The sequence below is a fragment of the Euleptes europaea genome, chromosome 3 (genome assembly GCF_029931775.1).
Source record: "Euleptes europaea isolate rEulEur1 chromosome 3, rEulEur1.hap1, whole genome shotgun sequence".
NCBI lineage: Eukaryota > Metazoa > Chordata > Lepidosauria > Squamata > Sphaerodactylidae > Euleptes > Euleptes europaea.
The window spans coordinates 25957965-25977870 of NC_079314.1; the positions used below are offsets into that span (position 1 = coordinate 25957965).

Consider the following 19906-nt stretch of genomic DNA (forward strand, 5'->3'; position numbering starts at 1 on the left):
CAAAAATGTACAGAACAGAGACAAAAACCCACAATCAAACAAATGCACTGGGGAAATGTGAAGCAGCCTGGTTTTGAAATGCTCTAACTTCCTCCATTTGTTATTCAATATAAAACAAAGTATATTTAAACACAGACAAACACACACCTTTATATATATATATATATATTTATATTTATAAAATACTAAAAGGACATTGGAAATGTATAAAACAGTCACTCTCACCAGGCACTTCTCTTGGGGGCTATTTACATCCAGAGTTGGAAAGGCAAGGAATAAGGCAGTGAGGTGTGTGTCTGTGTGTGCGCACGCGCATGTGCATCTTTAGCAATGTTCAAATGCAGTTATGACAGTCTCTTTGGATCCACTTTGATGGTTTGGCACAGCAGACAGGTTTGCTGTTTCCTGTCATCGCGTCTCACACCTGCCTCGGCAACCACCTGAAAGAACACTTTGATTTCCTGAGTGTGAGACTGTGAAAGAGGTCTAAATTCAAGGCCTGGTAGAGGTGTGCATTAATAATAATATTAATAATAACAACAAGGTATAAAATATCAGCAACGACTCAACAGAGAAAAGTTCCACATTCACATTGAGCATGGATGACGTAAGAAGGGCCCCCTGGCAACCTGAGCCCTGCAAGCGAGTTTCTCCCGCTCTCTCCCTTCAGTTGGGATGTGTTCAAGTCCAACACATGGAGTTGATCGTTCAGGCAAGGGCGGAGGGAAGGGTGTCGAACTCCTCAGCTTTGTAAGTGGCATTTCAGCGGCCACACAGTCTTTCAAGTCCTTAGAGCTCCTTGAGGGTCACTTGGAACTTGTCTTCAGCCTCCACCACGTCCAGCAAAAATGCCATGTGGTTGCTGTAGTGCTGGATGATGTTGTTGTCCATATTCACCAGGATTCTGGAGGAGAAACGGACAGAAGAATGGGTGAGTTTGAAGAAGGCTGGTTTTTATATGCCAACTTTCTCTACTATTTAAGGGAGACGCAAACCAGCTTACAACCACCTTCCCTTCCCCTCCCCACAACAGACACCCCATGAGGTAGGTGGGGCTGAGAGAGCTCTAAGAGAGCTGTGACTAGCCCAAGGTCACCCAGCTGGCTTCGTGTGTAGGAGAGGGGAAACCAACCCATTTCACCAGATTAGCGTCCGCCACTCATGTGGAGGGGTGGGGAATCAAACCCGGTTCTCCAGATTAGAGTCCACTGCTCCAAACCACTACACCACACTGGAAAGTGATCCTTTCCAATCTGCAGAGAGGAGAGTTCTACAGCATGTCTTGGGGCGGGATCTGGGAGACCCACATTCAAATCTGCCAGGGTAGCGTGTTGGGTGACCTTGGGGCAGCCCCCACTCTCAGCCTGACCTACCTCACAGGGTTGTTGTCATAGGCTTAAACAGAGGACAGGAGAATGACGCTGCAAAGTGTTTTGGGTCTCCATTGGGAGAAAAGCAAGGTAGTACATATGCGTATATATTATTTCAGCGTGTTTATCTTCGACGTGTCACTGAGGCAGGGAGACACGAACATGCCTAAGACCACCTGGCGAATTTGTGATCAAGACATTTAAACCCGGGACTTCATGGTGTTCACACGTGGCACTACCTGAAGCACGCCAGCTCCCAGGTTAAATGTCATCTTAACCAACAAGGGCTGCACCCTTTCATGCTAAAATGCAAGGAATGCCCGCCACCCCCAACCACAAGAGGGAAAATTCCAGGCCTACAAAGTCAGAAACCAGGTAAATTATCGTCATATTTTACATTTACTAAACTGGGCAGATGATTGTCAGCTCTCACTCCCTCTTCACTACAAAGAGCTGTATTTTGTATACTAGCCATAGAAGCCGTGGAGTAACAGAACTGTGGGGATTCCTCACCTCATGGTAACATTTCCCTGTTATAATAAGAGAGAAGACCCTCTTTGTTCAACCATGGTTCATCCACATATCATTGCTACAGTGGAATGGCAGCGCAATATGCATCATGACTAGTATCCATTTTGACCAGTAGCCATGGATAGCCCTCTTCTCCATGAACATGTCCACTCCCCTTTTAAAGCCTTCTAAGTTGGCAGCCATCACCACATTCCCCCCCCAAGTCCCCCACCCCTCCCAAGAAGCTGCTACTTTGAGTCTGGTTAGGGTGCCACACTTGACTGTCCTTTCAGATGGGATGGTTTGAGGACATCAGACGGGCTCAGTCCGCATGCCTCACACCCATAAGCCACAGTGGGTCTATATTTGAGCTCTTTGGTGATGTAAAAGTAGCACCTAGTCAAAGGCAACCCCCCAACCCCAGACGGTCCTCCCTCTTTGATGAGTTTCCTGTTGAGCGTTCTCTTCGGCGCTCTCTGCTCACTGCAGGCAGTCATCCCGACTCCCTCCTGCTATCAAAACTGTGCATTTATCACGTGATAAGGGCCGTGGCTCAGGGATAAGGGGAAGGGCTGTGGCTCAGTGGTAGAGCCTTTGGTTGGCATGCAGAAGGTCCCAGGTTCAATCCCTGGCATCTCCAGTTAAAGGGACTAGGCAGGTAGGTGATGGGAAAGACCCCTGCCTGAGACCCTGGAGAGCCGCTGCCGGTCCGAGTAGACAGTACTGACTTTGATGGACCAAGGGTCCAGTATAAGGCAGCTTTAATGGACCAAGGGTCTGATTCATGCGTTCAACCTTTCCATACCTTTTAGGGGAGGGGCTGTGGTTCAGTGGTAGATAGGGTTGCCAGGTCCCTCTTCGCCACCAGAGGGAGATTTTTGGGGTGGAGCCTGAGGAGGGTGGGGTTTGGGGAGGGGAGGGGCTTAAATGCCATAGAGTTCAATTGCCAAAGTAACCATTTTTCTCCAGGTGATCTGATCTCTATCAGCTGGAGATCAGTTGAATTAGCAGGAGATCTCCTGCTACTACCTGGCAGTGGGCAACCCTAGTGGTAGAGCCTCTGCTTGGCATGTAGAAGGCCCCAGGTTCAATCCCCGGCATCTCCAGTTAAAGGCACTAGGCAAGTGGATGATGTGAAAGACCCCTGCCTGAGACCCTGGAGAGCCGCTGCCGATCTGAGTAGACGATACTGACTTTGATGGACCGAGGGTTTGATTCAGTATAAGGCAGCTTCATGTGTTCATGTGATAAAGGCCTCGATCACTGGATCTCATAAGGCTGGACACAGGGCAGGACCCGACAGCTCTCGATATATGGCTAGAGGGATCGGTTGGTCTTGGTGGGATACACATCGGCCAAACTTGGACCACCCCGTATCAAGCGAAGCCCCCCCCCCCACCTGCCTAGGAGCTCCATCCCCTCGTCTCAAGCCCTGCCAAACTGTGTCAGGCACACCTTCGACTCTGCTCCTGGCCTCACTTTCCAGCCACAGGCTTGGACTGGGGCCAAGGAAAATAATGAGCTCATCTTCCAAGCATCGATTTTGGAATGAGGCGGGGGGTAGACACTCAGGGTGCCTGATCATATCTTCCTGGCAAGGACAACTTTAAGGGAAGAAAGGCAAAAGGCTGCCAGCGGAGGAGACAATCCCCATCCATCAGGTGAGGGGAGAAGGCTGTGGTTTGGTGGAGAGGACCCGAGGCGGTTCAGAGACGCAGCTGTTCTTTTGAGAGTCTTCCTGGAAAACCTCCGCTAGCTTGTTCCCAGGGAATTAAGCTCTCCCTCTCCCACCCCGCCTTCCCGGAACAGGAGGGCCTCTTGGCCAGTTCTGCAGATGAAACAGCCCCACGTCTCTGAGACAACCCAGCTTTGGCAGCAGGCGAGTCCTTGGAGGAGAAGAACAAGCAACTTCTCGCCAAGCTCATACAGATGTTCGTTTTTGAAGCACACCGGCAGAAGTTTTGATTCTCACACTGCCATCACGCTACTAGGCCTTAAGGTTGCAAGGACAATCACAATTGTTTGTTGTGGTGGGCAGTGTGCATAAGGCCTGGATTCAAATCACAACTACAGTCTTCGAATTTGCTAGGTGAACTTGGGTCAGTCACACCCTGTCTCGCTCAATCTTGTCTACCTTGCAGAGTTGTTGTGAGGATAAACTAGGGTTAACACCCATGTAGACCACCCTGAATTCATTGGTGGAACAGTAAGAGCGCTAATTTTTATAAATACTATATAGTAGGCAACTAAAGTTTACGTGGGCTGTGATAAAAAATATAAATAAAATAGTAACAAGATAGCCATCCTAATTGTGAGCATGAGATACATTTCAACTTGCATGACTTGCAACGGTACATTAGGGTTGCCGGGTCCCTCTTTGCCACCGGCAGGAGGTTTTTGGGGCGGAGCCTGAGATGGGCAGGGTTTGGAGAGGGACTTCAATGTCATAGAATCCAATTGCCAAAGCGACCATTTTCTCCAGGTGAACTGATCTCTATCGGCTGGAGAGCAGTTGAAATAGCAGGTCTCCAGCTTGTACCTGGAGGTTGGCAGCCCTATGGTAGAGGCCTCCTGAACAGTTTATCCACTCTCAGCCTGAGACACAGGGAGCATCATTCATAGCCCAGTACATGGAAAAGGGTCCCTGGCAAAAGATCTCAGCCCATGCTGTGCCTGCCTGATTTCAGTGCTAAAGCTAACCCTGAACCAAAGTGGTTCATTTATTTATTGGACTTTTATGCCACCAGGTCAGGCTCAGAGCGGCTCACAACAGTTCCGACACAATTAAAGCCAACCACGATGTACAATTAAAACTGTTAGCACGACTTAAAAATCCAAGGAGCCCTTCAAACCATAAACAGTAACAATATAACCACAGTGGGAACCATACAGAGCGGAATAAGAGAATAAACACATTCCCGCAAAAATAAATAAATAAATAAATAAGACAAACCCAACAAATGATAAAAGGAAGAGAGGGAAGGGAGGCCAGCAAGATGGAAACTGTCCTCAGCCATATGTTGGACAAGCACTTCCCAGTGCCAAACTGAATGGGGACATTTAGACTTTTATTAAACTTTGTAATTAGTATTAGAGCCCCGTGGTGCAGAGTGGTAAGCTGCAGTACTGCAGTCCAAGCTCCGCTCACAACCGTAGTTCGATCCCGATGAAAGTTGGTTTCAGGTAGCCGGCTCAAGGTTGACTCAACCTTCCATCTTTCCCAGGTCGGTCAAATGAGGACCCAGCTTGCTGGGGGTAAAGGGAAGATGACTGGGGAAGGCAATGGCAAACCACCCCGTAAACAAAGTCTGCCTAGTAAGTGTTGAGATGTGACGTCACCCCATGGGTCAGGAATGACCCGGTGCTTGCACAGGGGACCTTTACCTTTTTTTAAAGTTAGTGTTAATTTTATAGTCCCATTGTGTTAGATAATTTGATATACTAACTTTTGGCTGGTCAAACAGACCATATAAATAAATTGATTGATTGATTGATTGATTGATTGATTGATTGGGATGTTAAGGTCTCACCTAGGGCTCGGGGTGCTAGCTTGCCTGGCTTGGGAAATTCCTGGAGATTTGCGGGGGTGGGTGGGTGGGTGCTGAGTTTGGGGCAGAGTTTGGGGAAGGGAGGAAGTACAGCCGGGATGTGATGCCACAGAGCCGGCCCTCTAAAGTGGCTATTTTCTGCCGGGGAACTGATTTCGGTTGTCTGTTGTCAGTGGTAACTCCAGGAGAACTCCAGGCCCCAGCTTGAGGTTGGCAACCCTGTGAGGTAGCTGCTTTGCCCAGGCCAGGCTAGTTGGGACAAGACCCTGGGTGTGTGCAGAGTCCCACGGGAGAGTTCCTTTCGCCTGTGCCAGCATCCCGTTTAATCAGGCCTCTGTGCGAATGTCTAGGCTGGGGCGACCCTGCCCTTTCTGCGTCACAGTCTTGCCACTTGGATGCGGCACAGAGCATTTGCAGAGCCAAATCGCTGGGCAGGAGGAGGAGGTTGGGCCTTCCTCTGCCTACGGATCCTTCCCTTTTGTGGTGGAAGGGAGCCAGGAGGAGATGGAGGATGGGCACAGGAACAGAAGGCCTGTCTGTTCTCTCCAGCCAAGTGGAGAAGCGCTGGGATTAACCCCCCCTCCCGCCCCATGCCAGTTCCTTTCCTACAAATCATCTTCGTTTTCCCTTTGGTTGGTTTTCATAAAAGGGATTATGTGGGATTTTGCGTGTGGATTTTTCTTCTCGCTGCATTGCACTTAACTGACAAAGCTGTGTTTTCTAAAATAGCCCCGAGTTCTGCCCTGGACGGGGAGGGGTGGGGGAGTGAAACTGAGTTTCCCTTTTACCTGTTCTGTGCCTCCCAGTAAAAGCCTCAGGGAGCTGAAGCTCTTTGTGAAACAGCAAGCTAAGCAGGGACGGAGGTGTGAAGTTCTTTTGTGTACAAACAAGCTCATCATCCTGATTGTGCTTTAATTAAATCTGTGTACAGGGACTAATGCACTCAGGGAACAATGTATATATCAAGCCAGCAACAGGAGGGGATGGCCACCCCAAATTGGTCTACTGGAGGCTGAAATGGAAAGAGATGGTTGGACATTGGATGGATACCCACTGATGGGTAGGGTTGCCAACCTCCAGGTAGTAGATCTCCCACTATTACAACTGATCTCCAGCCAATAGAGATCAGTTCCCCTGAAGAAAATGGCCGCCTTGGCAATTGGACTCTATGGCATTGAAGTCCCTCCCCGCCCCAAACCCCGCCCTCCTCAGGCTCTGCTCCCAAAATCTCCAGGTATTTCCCAACCTGGAGCTGGCAACCCTACTGATGGGCCCTTTCTCCTCCATGCATCTATCTAATGCCCTTTTAAAGACACCTATGATCCTCACTACACCCACTGCCAGTGAATTCCACCTTTTAATGACGGGATGGGTGAAGTACTTTGTACCAGCTTGCTTTTAAGTGCTGAAAAGCACCCATGGGTATGTGTGAAGTGGCAACCCAGGAGGGGTTTCAAGACAAGAGACTAACGGGTGGACTGCCATTGCCTTCCTCTGCATAGTGACCTTGGTATTCCTTGGTGGTCTCCCATCCAGGTACTAACCAGGGCCGACCCTGTTTAGCTTCTAAGATCTGACGAGCTCAGGCTAGCCTGGGCCATCCAGGTCAGGGGGGTTTGAACTGGGTCTCCCAGATCCTAGTCTGACACTCTCACCCCCAAATTTGCACCTGTGGTTGTCAGTTAACACATGCAAATGCTGTACTCTTTTGTCCTGCTTTTTAATGGCCCTTTTCTATTCCGGGGTCATCCGTGGAAGGCGCTGTATTTCCCAGACCACTTCAGGATAGTTTAAAGCCTCAGGCTGAAATTCCAAAGTGACTCCCTTTCTCCTACTAAAAAAAGTTAAAGGTCCCCTGTGCAAGCACCGGGTCATTCCTGACCCATGGGGTGACGTCACATCCCGACATTTACTAGGCAGGCTTTGTTTACGGGGTGGTTTGCCAGTGCCTTCCCCAGTCATCTTCCCTTTACCCCCAGCAAGCTGGGTACTCATTTGACCGACCTCAGAAGGATGGAAGGCTGAGTCAATCTTGAGCCGGCTACCTGAAACCGACTTCCGTCGGGATCGAACTCAGGTTGTGAGCAGAGCTTGGACTGCAGTACTGCAGCTTACCACTCTGTGCCACGGGGTTCTTACTTTCTCCTACTAGAAAGGCATTTATTTATGATCTTTTCACTCATCACTGCCTCATACTTGTTATGTTTCCAACAACAAAACATAACATTGCAAGCAGCAAAGCAAAAGAAGCCACCAAGATAAAATAGTCAGGTAATCCTCCTCCCCCAGATTCAGCAATCAGAAATACAAAACCTTCAACCACATTTAATTCGCTGGTTTACATGGCGCACAGCTCTGGCACAAGCCTCAACAAAAGGGACAGGAGCTCAGTCCATTTCCATGGGGCTTGCTCAGGAGGATGCCTCAGTGGATTGTGACCCATGGGCCAGGTTCTACTTTGCTTCCCCTTGTGAGAGAGCCAGCGTGGTGTAGTGGTTAAGAGCTGTGGTTTCGAGTGGTGGACTCTGATCTGGAGAACCGGGTTTGATTCCCCACTCCTTCACGAGTGGCGGAGGCTAATCTGGTGAACCGGGTTGGTTTCCCCCCTCCTCCACACGAAGCCAGCTGGGTGACCTTGGGCTAGTCACAGCTCTCAGCCTTGCCTGTCTCACAGGGTGTCTGTTGTGGGGTGGGGAAGGGAAGGTGATTGTAAGCCGGTTTGATTCTCCCTTAAGTGGTAGAGAGAGTCGGCATATAAAAACCAACTCTTCTTCTTCTTCTGTTGGCCATGTGGCCCTAAAATCTACCTTGCTTCCTGGAGCTGCTGGGTTAGTAAGAAAACTCAGCAGTCCTTTAAGGGATGCTTGAATCCCTGATTGGGAGGAGGGAACAGCCCACAGGGATCCTGTGACATTAAGAACCATTCTGTACAATTCTACTTCAAGCCCATTTTAACAAAATCCCAGGAGGGCTTTGGAGACAGAGAAGCTGGCAGCTAAACCTCCAGTCTCCAATGGGCAGTTTTCCAGACACAACAAGATTAGGGGAGAGGTCAGGAGAGGGCAGCCCCCTCCTTTCCAAATATTTTCCTTGTCTGGTAACATCGCAGGGGGGGGGGATGCCTGGGGAGAGATTAGTAGCGGTCTCACATCATTGATCCGATCCGATTGTTATTCCCCAGTCCTGAATAGTAAGAAGTGAAATGTATGTTGGGGGGGGGGGGATAGTAATCTCCAAATCTCCAACTAGTGTTGGGAGGGGGGGCGGCTGTTCAGTTGTTGGGCTTCGGGAGAAATTGGCCAGGGGGGGTAGGAATCACTAAACACAAAAAGAAAGAAAAAGATAGAAGAAGAATTGGTTTTTATATGCCAACTTTCTCTACCACTTAAGGAAGAATCAAACCGGCTTACAATCACCTTCCCTTCCAGTCCCTCGCAACAGACACCCTGTGAGGTAGGTGGGACTGAGAGAGCTCTAGGAGAGCTGCGACTAGCCCAACGTCACCCCGCTGGCTTCGTCTGGAGGAGCGGGGAAACAAATCCAGTTCACCAGATTAGCCTCCGCCGCTCAGGTGGAGGAGTGGGGAATCAACCCCGGTTCTCCAGATCAGACTCCACTGCTCCAAACCACCGCTCTTAACCACCACACCACACTGGCTCTCTGGCTTACCATCCATTTCCCCCAAATCCCGTTCCTTGGCTTTACGTGCCTTTAACACTATCACAGAAGGAAGGAACCTGGCACTTGGCTTGCCATTGGAAGAAGGACCCCTGTTTTCCCTTTAAAAAAACAAACAGTAAGCTTCTAGTCCTCAGGGTTGGGTGTGTCAGTTTCATCTACTGACTTCTCCGAAAGGTTGTGCAGTGGAAGAAAGACAAGGCAAACGGGGCTTGGGGATGACCATAGAAAAACCAGGCCCATCTCCCCCCCCCCATTCCAGCTGGTTTGGGGTGGGGGGCTTGGCTCCAAGAACTGGTCCAAAGGGTGGGCCAATTCTATGCTGATTGTTCCACAGCCCACACCTGCATCTCTCTCTCACTTTAAGACAGGCTGTAAAGCCCCAATAAAAAAAGGATTTTAGGGCCCCTCACCAGTAAACCTGGACTAAAAATGCAGATTCGCCCCAGAGATGAGTGGCCCTGACCAGTTAATCCCCTGCCCCCTCCAGCCATAGCCTTTGATGCTCATAATTTGGAGCCATCGTTTTCATGAGGCACCGTTTCCCCACTCCTGCTGGCAGGTCACTGCTTATGTGGAACAAGGTGGGTGGGGAAAATGTCCTACGTGACGGCTCTGAATTTTGAGGCAAGAGGTACTCAACTGATAGGGATCAGGGTGGTAGGAACCTGCCCATAGGGGCATCAGGCCTCATGTGGCTCACAGATAAGTGAAGCACATCAGGTGGCTAGACCTCATTAATCCCTCTGACCACTGGTTTGACTCTACCGGCAGCTGCTCCAGCCCTTAAAATATCCTTCAAGCGCAGTACCGATACCCATAATCAGCCCTCCTCCCTTCAGAGAGCTGTCACAACATTTTTCATTTGCTAGCATGGTTGGACCAGCCGTCGACTCTCCCTAGGAGCCCAAAGGTCACTCTGACCCCGCTCTGCTGATCTGAAGAAAGTCAGAGCGACTTGGAAATTGAGCCAGCTTATGAAAACCAAGTCTGGTGTCCCGATGTTAGAGATAAAGGAAATCTGTTGTAACCTAAAGAAACTGCTTGGGAGGGGGGGTTAACAGCATATCCAGAAACTACCCAGTCTATTGCACATACGCACACCTGCTAATTCCTTTTCGATAGGAAAACACGCCTTATTTTAAAAAGTCACAAAATCTCCCTCTAAGAACTTCTCAGTAGCCTGAATAACCCTGACTAGCCCGATCCTGTCGGAGCCTGGAAGCTAAGTAGGGCTGGCCACGGATAGAACTTGGATGGGAAACCACCCAGAAAGACCAAGGTAGCTATGTAGAGGAAGGCAATGGGAAACCTGCTCATCTTTTGCCTTGATACCCCCATGGTCCTAGGCTAGGGACTCCATGAGTCAGTTGTGGACTTGATGGCAGTTGTTATTAAATAGCATCTCGAAAGAGGGATTTTTGGTTTGCCTTTTCTTTGTAGGGCTCCCACCTCCATTGAGAGTTATCAGGAAATGTGGCTTGGGGCAAAATTACTTTCTTGCCTTGGGTATAAGCGACCAGTCAGATGACGCAAGCTGGAGAAAGCCCGATCGTTCCCTGGCCTACCTTCTCCTGGTACAGGAACGCACACAATTCGAGTCCCGTTGCCCTTTTGCCAATCAGCGCAGGGGTGTAATTGAGAAACTTGCAAGGTAGGTTAGTCTAACTGGCATCGGCAAGCTTCCTGGCAGAGCAGGGGTTCGGACCCAGTTCTCCTGGCCCGACACACTTTAACCGCTACACCAAATGCGACCTCCCTTCCCAGTTTATGCAGCATCCAGACTGCGCTTAACAGAGTAGCCATGTTAAGTGTAAAAGTGAAATAAAGGGAAAGGTAGTCCCCTTTGCAAGCACCGGGTCATTACTGAGCCATGGGGTGATGTCACATCCCGACATTTACTAGGCAGACTTTATTTGCGGGGTGGTTTACCAGTGCCTTCCCCAGCCATCTTCCCTTTACCCCCAGCAAGCTGGGTCCTCATTTTACCAACCTCCGAAGGATGGAAGGCCGAGTCAATCTTAGGCCAGCTACTTGAAACCGACTTCTGTTGGGATCGAACTCAGGTCATGAGCAGAGCTTTCAACTGCAATACCGCAGCTTACTACTCTGCACCATGGGGCTCCTCCCCAAAAGTGAAATAGGTGTTTCTAAATACTGTGGGACATTTCAATATTCTTAAACAAGAGGTATCTTACTCTTCTTTAGGTTGTGATTGGATTAATTGTGCTGGCTATTGCTGTAAATAAATTCATTCATAAATTCATTCATTCATAAATACTGTGGGACATGAGCTGCGGAGCACTGATTGCTCATGGATTCACAGCATACATCCACTGCACGAACACACAATACCTAACACCAGGACTCCACACAACATGCGAGTCAGCTCTAACCAGGTTCTGGAATCTTAAAATTTCCTTTCTTCAAGACCAGCGTTCTGTTGCATAACTAACTAAAGTGTAGCAAGCCGCACACAGCTCTTCCTCTGGTCAGACAGCAACACCATGGAAGGTTGGTTAAGAGTTCTGTGTAACCCCAAAGCCTGCAGAGTCCTAGGTCAACAGATACTTGCTAGCTTTTTCTTTTTACATCCAACACAACATCTTCTGCACAGACTAAGTGGGTGCAGAACAACACTTACCCTCGTTTGCATTTCTTGTACACTTTGTAGATGCTCTCTTCAGGCAAGCCATATTTTTCTGAAATCTGAAATGGGAAAAAAAATGTTGATGTTTTTTAAAACCCTCTCTGAGTTAGTTGTTTAAAAGCCCATTTATTCAATCACTCGTGCCCTCATTTGGCACACTATAGTACAGGATTGTTACAAATGGCAGTTTCTCATGGTGATTCTTCTCTAAATGAAGGCATCAGTCAAGAATTGAAATACAACATCCATCCACTATCTTGTGGCACCAATTACTGTTTTTTAATTCTCTGTTTTAATTAATTTGGGTTTTTTTTGCATTTTATTTACTGCTGTCTCCCATCTTGGGTGTCAAGGAGAAAGGTGGGGTATACACATGCCTTAAATAAATAAAGTGAATGGTGACAACCTGGACCATATTGTCACCTCAATGTGTATGGCAGGTACTTCATAATCCTTATTTAGTTTAACCACAACCATGGTAGGCCACTACCATTATTCCCATTTTACTCATGGGTCAGAGCCAACAAGCTTCATGAGCTAGGAAGTCCCCAATTCAAATCTCATTCCACCTATGAACGGTGCCTTAAGGAAACCACTCGGTGTCATTCTCCCTGTCTGCAAGGCACTGATCATATATGGTTGCCAGCTCCAGGTTGGATAATTCCTGGAGATTTGGGGGCTGGAGCCTGGGGAGGGTGGAGCCTGGGGAGGAGAAGGAGTACAATGCCATAGAGTTCACACTCCAAAGCTGCCATTTTTCCCCCAAGAAACTGATTTGGAGTCGGAAAATCCTAGGATCGTGACAATGATCTACTTTACAGGATTGCTGAGAACATTCGAAAGGGCTATGTAGCTAGGGATTGTCATGGGCAGGTAGGATTGACCCTGGATCTCCTGACCCAACTCAAAAACTTTAGTGACAGAACATTATTATTGTTATTATAAACATCATTATATGTTGAGTATATTTTTGAACATTTCCTATACACTGTAAAAATAATTAAAAGAATTTTAACTGGTCATAGGGCAGGTCCGCTAGACTATATTTCAACTATAAGAGTCTACGATTCTAGAATCTTTGGGGTCAGCCCTCGCCCCACTGTCATCTTTCTTCAGAAGTTGAACACCCTGCTTTCAAAAAGGAGCAGAGAAAAAGCCACCCTATAAACCGACATTTTGTTCCTGGGCTAGGGTTGCCAACTCCAAGTTGGGAAATTCCTGGAGATTTGGGGATGGAGCCTGGGGACTTTGGGGTTTGGGGAGGGAAGGGATCTCAGTGGGTATAATACCATAGAGTTCACCCTCCAAAGCTGCCATTTTCTCCACGGGAACTGATCTCTGGATCAGCTAGAATTCTGGGAGATCTCCAGGCCCCCACCAGGGAGTTGGCAACCCTGTTCCTGGCCCTTTGTTCTGTTTTAAAGTGTGCAAAAATGGGACACAAACTCTCTCCCTGCTTCTCCCCACCCCCAAGCACAACCGTAAAAAACAGAAAGGTTATCAGATAATTTTGGAGAATTGTTTGCTCTATTTCCCCACCTCTGCCAAGATGGAGCTGTGGCTTATCAGGAATTTGGCCGATAGGAATCTCAGATATATGTTGTGTGCTCTTCAAACACTGAGAAAGGGGAGGGGGAGTTTCCAGCCAGCCCAAGGGAAAAAGGGAGAGGTGTGGTCAGAGGGAGAGACCGAACAGGAACATTTTCCCCAGAGATACACAGTCTTAGTAGGGTTACTAGCCCCAGGTTGGGAAATACCTAGAGATTTCTGCGGCGGAGCCTGAGGAGGGTGAGGCTTGGGGAGGGGAGGGACTTCAATGGGGTAGAATGCCATAGAGTCCACCTTCCCAAGCGGCCATTTTCTCCAGGGGAACTGATCTTTATCGGCTGGGCAGTTGTAACAGCGGGAGATCTCCAGCTAGTACCTGGAGGTTGGGAACCCTAAGTCTTAGGAGTTTGATTGGGGAGGGGATGCATATTTCAGACATATTTCTGGAAAAATGGACAGCTGTGCTGAATTCCCTCCCCAGGCTCTGCCCCCCCCCCCCGTCTCCAGGAATTTCCCACGCTGGAGTTGGTGATCCTTTCTACCCATTTATTTTGACTCTATGAAAAACTGTGCTCTGTCCATCACAGGAGTGATCCCCATGTGAGGGAAGGTGAAGCAGCTGTTCCCGGCAGGCAGATTTTAGATGCCACTAAGGCTTGCTCTGGGACACACAGATGCAACCCTTCCTGGGAACTTTCTCCTGCTCAAGCCCCATTGAAATGAACCAGTGGGCACAGGGACACAGCAACCCAATAAGGATGTGCAGGAGAACTTCCTAGTAGATTGGGCCCCACACAAATGAATGGAGGGAGCTGGTGGAGTTTTCTATCTTGCTCTCTTGGTCTGACCCCAATTGTACACACAGTGTTGCTACTGTTCAATTCTATCCAGCTTTCCACAATTTATATTTGCTTCTCTTTGATTTTCTTGGCCGCCAGGCCATAAAGTGCCATTTTTTTGGGAAATATAGGGATCCATATCTGATAACAAATGAATTAATTTATCAGCATCAGATAATGATTGTAATGCAGGTAGAATATTTGCCCAATACTTTTTTCGGGGTTCAATATATAAAGAGCAGGCATATTCAGTGTTTAGCCCATTGGGACTTTTGTTGTATACCAAATCAAAAAGAGAGCAGTAACATTCACCTGTAGAATCTCTATTTCTCACAACACGAATTCGTGTTTCTCACAAGTAAAACCACAAGCACCCATTGTCTTTACTGTACCTTAGTGAAATGCTGGTAAGGGCATCAGGGATCAGAGGAAATTGCCTTGGAGGCCAGGACCGGCTTCAACTTCTAGAACTGCCAGTCGGCCATCCCTGCCTTAATGTATTTAACATGGTAGCACGTAGAAATAAGAGTGGAGTAACTTACAGCATTCCTCAGGCCTTTCAGGTCTGGCGTCTTCAGCATGAGAGCATCAAAAACCTCCTCCGATTCCCTCCGCACATAGAGCAAGACTGACAGATGGAAGAAGCCACAAGTATTAACATGAAGCCCTCCTTGAATGCAGAGCATGGGAGCCCCCCCCACCCCCGACCTTCCAATCTAAGGGGCATCAGCAAGACAGCCAGCATGGTGTAGTGGCTAAGAGCGGTGGTTTGGTGCGGTGGACTAATCTGGAGAACCAGGTTTGATTCCCCACTCCTCCACGCTAGCAGCGGAGGCTAATCTGGTGCTCCGGGTTTCCCCACTCCCACACATGAAGCCAGCTGGGTGACCTGGGGCTAGTCACAGCTCTCTTAGAGCTCGCTCAGCCCCACCCACCTCCCAGGGTGCCTGTTGTGGGGAGGGGAAGGGAAGGTGATTGGAAGCCGGTTTGATTCTTCCTTAAGTGGTAGAGAAAGTCGGCATATAAAAAACCAACTCTTCTTCAAGCTCTAACTAATCCTGCCACTTTCTTTCCACAGGCGCCCCAAGTCCCCCCTCCCCCTACTTTCGGCCTTCCCTTGATCTCTGAGCCAAGCTTACCCACATATAGACCATAAGTTAATTGCACTTCTTACTTATCTATTCTCCCCTAACACCCACCCACCCCGCTGGAAACCCTTGCTAATGACAGGCTTATTGGAGAGGATGGGCAAAGGATGCTTCAGTGCCAATATTACCTCGCTGAGGGTCTTCTTCCTTCGCTTGTTTTGAAGCTAAAGGATCAAATTCGTCTGTGAATGAAGGGCAGCTTCGCTTCAAGGGTAACCTGAGCAAGGAAAAACTGGGGGTGAGAAGAGGTCCAGACAGCCCCCGATAGTGAACCTAGGAAAATGTGAAGCTTCTTTCCATGGAGTCAAACCATTGGTCTAACTAGCCCAATATTGTCTACTCTGATTGGCAATGGATCTCCAGCAGAGGAAGATTTCTCCCCAGTACGTTACCCTTTTAGCTGCTGTGCCAGGGTCAGAATCTAGGGCCTTCTGGTTATAAAGCATGGACTCTGACCCAGAGCTATGTTCAGATACAAGGGGCTGTTCTACCATGACAGTCAATTATTATTAAAAACATTTATTAGTAGCATTACTGCCTTATAGGAACTCAAGGCGGTGTAGTGGTTATAGGCTTGCCATTTGCTCTGCCCTTCGCCCCAATTTCCTGCCCTTGAGAAACTGAGAGAAAAAATGACCAGGAAATGGCCTCCATAGTGATGCTCCAGGAATTTTCCCATGTCTGTATGGTCTTTACCACACAGATTAGGGAAATTCCTAGAGCATCACCTGGAAGTGACATCACAGCCTCCCCAAAGTACACCCTCCTCAGGCACCATTCTCAAAATCTCCCGTATTTGCTGAAGCAGTGCTGGCAATCGTAAGTGGTTAGGGAGTTAGACAAGGGACTGGTTTAGTCATCATGGCTGACCTTGGCCTTATTGGGAACCAGTCCCATAACCCCACAACACCCATGCAGTTCCCTCAAATGAGGTTCATACAGAATATCCTTCCCAAATTGTGCCTGGGGCACAGTCTACCAGATACAGCAACCTCCCTGAAGCTAAGCAGGCCTGGGTTTGGTCAGTGCCAAAACAGGAGACCACTCCGAAACTCTGTGCTTGGTGCCTTTGGGCTCCCCAGAGGAAAGGCCCACACCAGGGTAATAAATAAATAAAAATGTGGGAAGTGACATTACGGTCCAGGGCAGAGGTCCCAACCCTTTTGAGCCTAGGGGCTCCTCTGGAATTTTGACACAGTCTGCACAGTCAATCAAATCTCCAACGCCCAATCAGGAGCCCTGCTTTGCAAAAGCCCCACCGGGCCCCGCCCACTTTTTAAAAAGACTTGGTGGATGGCCGGAGATATATCAGCGGGCATCATGGCGCCCACAGGCACCACAGTGGGGACCCCTGGCCCAGGGGATGTGAGGAAAATTTTAGACAGACAAGCCAGAGAAACGTCTCTTTCCATACCTGGTAGGGTCATGAGGAACACCAACGGTAGGCAATGCCTGCTGAAGAGAGAGAGACTTTAAGAGAGAGCCCTTCGACATGATAATAAGCCCTGCTCTGCGGGGACAAAAGCGCTGGCACCCCACAATGAGTCCTCCACTCCTCCCCACTGTGCTTTAGACCCAGTGTGGTTATTCTTCAAAGCCTTGTACATCTCCAGTTGATTCACCTTTTCTACACTGACTAACTCTTGTTACAAACCATGCAGTGGAGCTACAGTGAGGGAAAAAAGTATTTGATCCCCTGCTGAATTTGCCCGTTTGCCCTCTGACGAAGAAATGACCAGTCCATAATTTTAATGGTAGGTTTATTGTAGCTGTGAGAGACAGAATAACAACAGGAAAACCCCCAGAAACCCAGAAGACAAAAGTCAGAGATTGATGTGCATTATAATGAGTGAAATAAGCATTTGATCCCTTTGCAAAAGATGACTTAGTACTTGGTGGCAAAACCCTTGTTGGCAATTACAGAGGTCAGACGTTTCTTGTAGGTGGCCACCAGGTTTGCACACATCTCAGGAGGTATTTTGTCCCACACCTCTTTGCAGATCCTCTCCAAGTCAGTAAGATTTCGAGGCTGATGTGTAGCTACTCGAACCTTCAGCTCCCTCCACAGATTTTCGATGGGATTAAGGTCTGGAGACTGGCTAGGCCACTCCAGGACCTTAATGTGCTTCTTCTTGAGCCACTCCTTTGTTTCCTTGGCCGTGTGTTTTGGGTCATTGTCATGCTGGAATACCCATCCTCGACCCATTTTCAATGCCCTGGCTGAGGGAAGGAGGCACTCACCCAAGATTTGACGATACATGGCCCCCTCCATGTTTGACGGTGGGGATGGTGTTCTTGGGGTCGTAGGCAGCACTCCTCCTCCTCCAAACACGGCGAGTTGAGTTGATGCCAAAGAGCTCGATTTTGGTCTCATCTGACCACAACACTTTCACCCAGTTCTCCTCTGGGTCATTCAGATGTGCATTGGCAAACTGCAGACGGGCCTGTACATGTGCTGTCTTGAGCAAGGGGACCTTGCGGGCTCTGCAAGATCTCAGTCCTTCACGGCGTAGTGTGTTACCAACTGTTTTCATGGTGACTATGGTCCCAGCTGCCCTGAGATCATTGACAAGTTCCCCCCGTGTAGTTCTGGGCTGCTTCATTACCGTTCTCATGATCATTGCAACTCCACGAGATGAGATCTTGCATGGACCCCCAGACCGAGGGAGGTTGACAGTTAGGGTTAGGGTTGTCACCTTCTCACCAAGCTGCTTGGCAATAGTCTTGTAGCCCAGTCCAGCCTTGTGCAGGTCTACAATCTTGTCCCTGACATCCTTGGGCAGCTCTTTGGTCTTGGTCATGGTGGTTAGTTTGGAATCTGATAGATTGATTGCTTCTGTCGACAGCAGAACCCTAACCTTAACCCTAATCTGGCTGGTTGATAGGGGATCAAATACTTATTTCACTCATTATAATGCACATCAATCTCTGACTTTTGTCTTCTGGGTTTCTGGGGTTTTTCCTGTTGTTATTCTGTCTCTCACAGCTACAATAAATCTACCATTAAAATTATGGACTGGTCATTTCTTCGTCAGAGGGCAAACGGGCAAATTCAGCAGGGGATCAAATACTTTCCCCCCTCACTGTATGTACGCTTCCTAGCAGGGTGTGTGTGTTATGTTTTTCCACCACTGAATTTCCCCCTCCATCCCTCCAACCAGAAGTTACAGTTTAATCCCTTACACGGAACACCCCCATACCATAACTCTTCTACCACAAATCCTACCCAACGAAGTTGCAAAACCTCTTCAAGTAAACTAGAGTTGAATCTTTAAAAATTTCCCACAACAACACTGAGAGCAGGCCTTCCTATAGCCCAACCAGCTTCTCGAGGCTTTGACGGGAATTTGAAGGCATCGTGGTAGTGCCATTAAAAAAGGGACTTACTGTTCCGCATCTCTGGAGGTTTGGGAAATGGACGTTTGGGATGAACAAGACGGGTTGCGTTTCCAAATCTGCCTGAGGCTTGAGGTATGTGATTTCATTGCCTCGGAAGCCTGAAACCAAACAGCTTTTCAGACCTGGAAGGCAGAAGAGAAATACTCCTTTTTACCACTGACGTCAAGGAGAAGAGCATCGAAGCCTGTTCTGATCTGTAAGACCCCTCTGTCAAGGTGGTAAACTCCAATCGCCCTCATTTGGTGAAGGAGTGGGGACTACTCCTGGTGAATCGTTGCTTTGGAAGTTAGTACTGGGCAAGCCGTTGCAGATTTAATGAACAGGGAAGGTAGCAGGCAGCAAACAGCCCTTGGCCACGTTTATCGATGGTGAGGGGGGTACAATGAGGTGTTTGGCTAGCATACAAGAGTGCCCCCGTTTTTACCTCTGAAGTGTTGGAAGGGCACGTTAAAGTACAAAATCTCTAGCTAGTGCATTTTAACCTTGCCCTTCTTTCCAAGGAGCTCAGGGAGGTGCACGTGGTTCTTTCACTCCCTTTCGTCCTCACCACAACCCTGTGAGATAGATTAGGCTGCGAGATGCAGAGAGTACGAGCGGCCCAAGTTCACTTAGAGTGAGGATCTGAACCCAAGAACCCAGGATCTTAGTCTGACATTTTAGCCACTGCACTAGCTCTCCCAGTTTACTAATTTTTCCCAGCTTTTATCTTTCAGCCCTCCAAAAGGTCCTGCAAGGCACTTTACATCTTCCCTTATAACTCCACAACGAAAAGGGCTGGAAACTTACTTTAAAAGCAATGAAAGCTGGAAACTAGTAGAATATGGCCATAGACAGTCATAACACTACAGAAATCTAGCAATTCCTGATTTTTAAAAAGCCCTCCCGTGGTGGGAGGAGAAGGGCAGTCGAGGGAAGGAAACTCCAGGAAAAACTGCTGTTGTGAGTGCTCCATTACTAGGGTTGCCAGGTCGCCCCTTGCCATCAGAGGGAGATTTGCGAGCGCACAGCACATGCAATAATGTCCCTGCCAGGGTAAACCCGGAAGGGATGGGGACACTCTGGTGCGTCCCTAAAAACACTGTGGTACTATAGAGTTTTTGTAGGAATGTGCTAGAGCATCCCCATTGAACCTGGAAGTGATGGGAACGCTCTCGCATATTCCTCCAAAAGATGATTTTTTTGAAGGGTGCTAGAGCATCCCCGTCGCTTCCAGGTT

General features: G+C 48.5%; 1 protein-coding gene across 1 annotated transcript in view; it reads right to left on the minus strand.

The window, feature by feature from the left end:
• Positions 1-734: 734 nt before the first annotated feature.
• The window catches only part of GRHL3 (grainyhead like transcription factor 3), a 61867-nt gene continuing 42695 nt past the window's right edge, over positions 735-19906 (minus strand). The window contains exons 11-16 of the mRNA XM_056846712.1: positions 18679-18812; positions 16706-16746; positions 15420-15508; positions 14686-14771; positions 11751-11815; positions 735-904 (exon numbers count right to left, since the gene is read on the minus strand). Of these exons, the coding sequence (XP_056702690.1) occupies positions 790-904; positions 11751-11815; positions 14686-14771; positions 15420-15508; positions 16706-16746; positions 18679-18812 (530 nt within the window). The 3' untranslated portion in view covers positions 735-789. The remainder of the gene's footprint in view (positions 905-11750; positions 11816-14685; positions 14772-15419; positions 15509-16705; positions 16747-18678; positions 18813-19906) is intronic.